General features: G+C 34.7%; 1 protein-coding gene across 7 annotated transcripts in view; it reads left to right on the top strand.

Moving 5' to 3' along the window:
• The window catches only part of Cep192 (centrosomal protein 192), an 80,450-nt gene that overhangs the window by 60,013 nt on the left and 18,863 nt on the right, over positions 1 to 1,574 (top strand). For all 7 annotated transcript variants that reach the window (XM_035440087.1, XM_035440088.1, XM_027402678.2 and 4 more), the window contains exon 35: positions 876 to 1,026. In XM_035440087.1, coding sequence (XP_035295978.1) covers positions 876 to 1,026 — 151 coding nt within the window. The remainder of the gene's footprint in view (positions 1 to 875; positions 1,027 to 1,574) is intronic.

The raw sequence follows: 1,574 nt of genomic DNA, 5'->3' as shown, positions 1-1,574 counted from the left end.
AAAACAAAACAAAAAAAAAAAAAAAAAAAGGTTGTTTGGCAAACCCAATTATAAATAAGAAGCAAGTATGCTCATAAGTTATAGTCATGGCATAGTTATGTAAACTTAAATTTACTACCTGGCTTGGAGACATGCAAGCATTTGGGAGTAGATTCAGGAGGGTCAGAAGTACAAGACCAACCTTGGCTATGTAAGATCCTGTCTCAAGAAAACCAAAACAAATTTACTGTATTATTTTACGATTTCCATTTAAAATACACAATTTTTAAAGGATAACAGAATGAAATACACTCTAAAATTTCTTGCATATATGCATCTGAGCAGCCTAATCTAGAAATGTTCATGATACACTCCCCCTTTAATTAATCTAGAAATACTTAGTAATGCTGACAGTGACTGGTTCATAGGTTTGCTGAACTGTGAAACTTGCCCTTAGCCTTTTCATGTTTCAGATTCCTCCTTTTAAATGTGTACCTCAGAATACCTACCTTCATGAGTCACTCTGGAAATTTAGTTAACTCGAAGAACTAGAATAGTGCTGCCTCACTCACTGTATGTGCTTTGTGCCATACATATCTTGAAAAATGTTTAAGTCTCACAGTGTCCCTGAGATAGATGATTACCACTATTCCATATCTTAGGTGAGAGAATTGAAGCTCAGTTTAACAAGTTGCCAAAGGTTACGGAGTAGCAAAGATTCACATTTGGTTCATAGTTCGTCAGCTCTATGGTGGACAGTCTGTACCAGTCAGTGGTATTGATAATTGAGATGCTTCCTGCACCAACCTAAAGGAATAATATGTCTATATGTAATGTATTGTTTTGTGCTGTGCTTGCATGAAGGTTTATATGTTTCAAAGCACATTCTTTTACAGCATGTGATCTTCCTCAGCGGCCTAATGACATTCAGCTCTTTTATGGAAGCATGCGTAAAATTACCCTTTCAGTAATTGGAGAATTCAGAGATTCCGTTTCTAGCAGAGAATTTCTTCAGCCTTCTTCCAGTGCTAGGTTGGAATCTGAAAGGTAAAACAATATACAAGCAGAAATCTTTGACTAGATTTCATGACTGATTCATATTGCAGCTCATCTTCCCCCCCCACTGTATTATGTCATGTTATTTTCTCTCATTTTTTCCCACCTGTTTAGATTAATTTTAAATTCTTTAAAGCTTCTAGAAAAGTTCAAAAGTCCTGAAAACCCATACTCAGATTTCCTAGTTGTTAACATATTTATGTTGCTGTCTCTTTTTTATAGAAAGTTTTGTCTTTAGTCACATAAGAGTGAGATGTGTTGATTGGAAGTAAAGCTGGAGTTCCATTGTGGGTGAAGAATTTGGACACTGCACATTAAAACAATTATGATTTGTACTTTAGTGATTACAAAATAGTTTTGACTTAGAATTGTTTCTAAGACTTACTAGAAAATAGTGAGAGTCTTACTAGATTGGATTAGCATTTTTCCCTGTAGCATTTTTCCAGAAGACTTTGCTGTTTTAATGGATTTTGCTGTCACTGTTATGAAAGCAGTTACTGTTGTACAGTTTGACATATGTTGAAAATATTTGTATTTTC

Source organism: Cricetulus griseus, chromosome 2, assembly GCF_003668045.3.
Source record: "Cricetulus griseus strain 17A/GY chromosome 2, alternate assembly CriGri-PICRH-1.0, whole genome shotgun sequence".
NCBI classification, from domain to species: Eukaryota; Metazoa; Chordata; class Mammalia; order Rodentia; family Cricetidae; genus Cricetulus; species Cricetulus griseus.
Note: the sequence above shows the minus strand (reverse complement) of the source record. Positions and strands in the feature narration are given on the sequence as shown.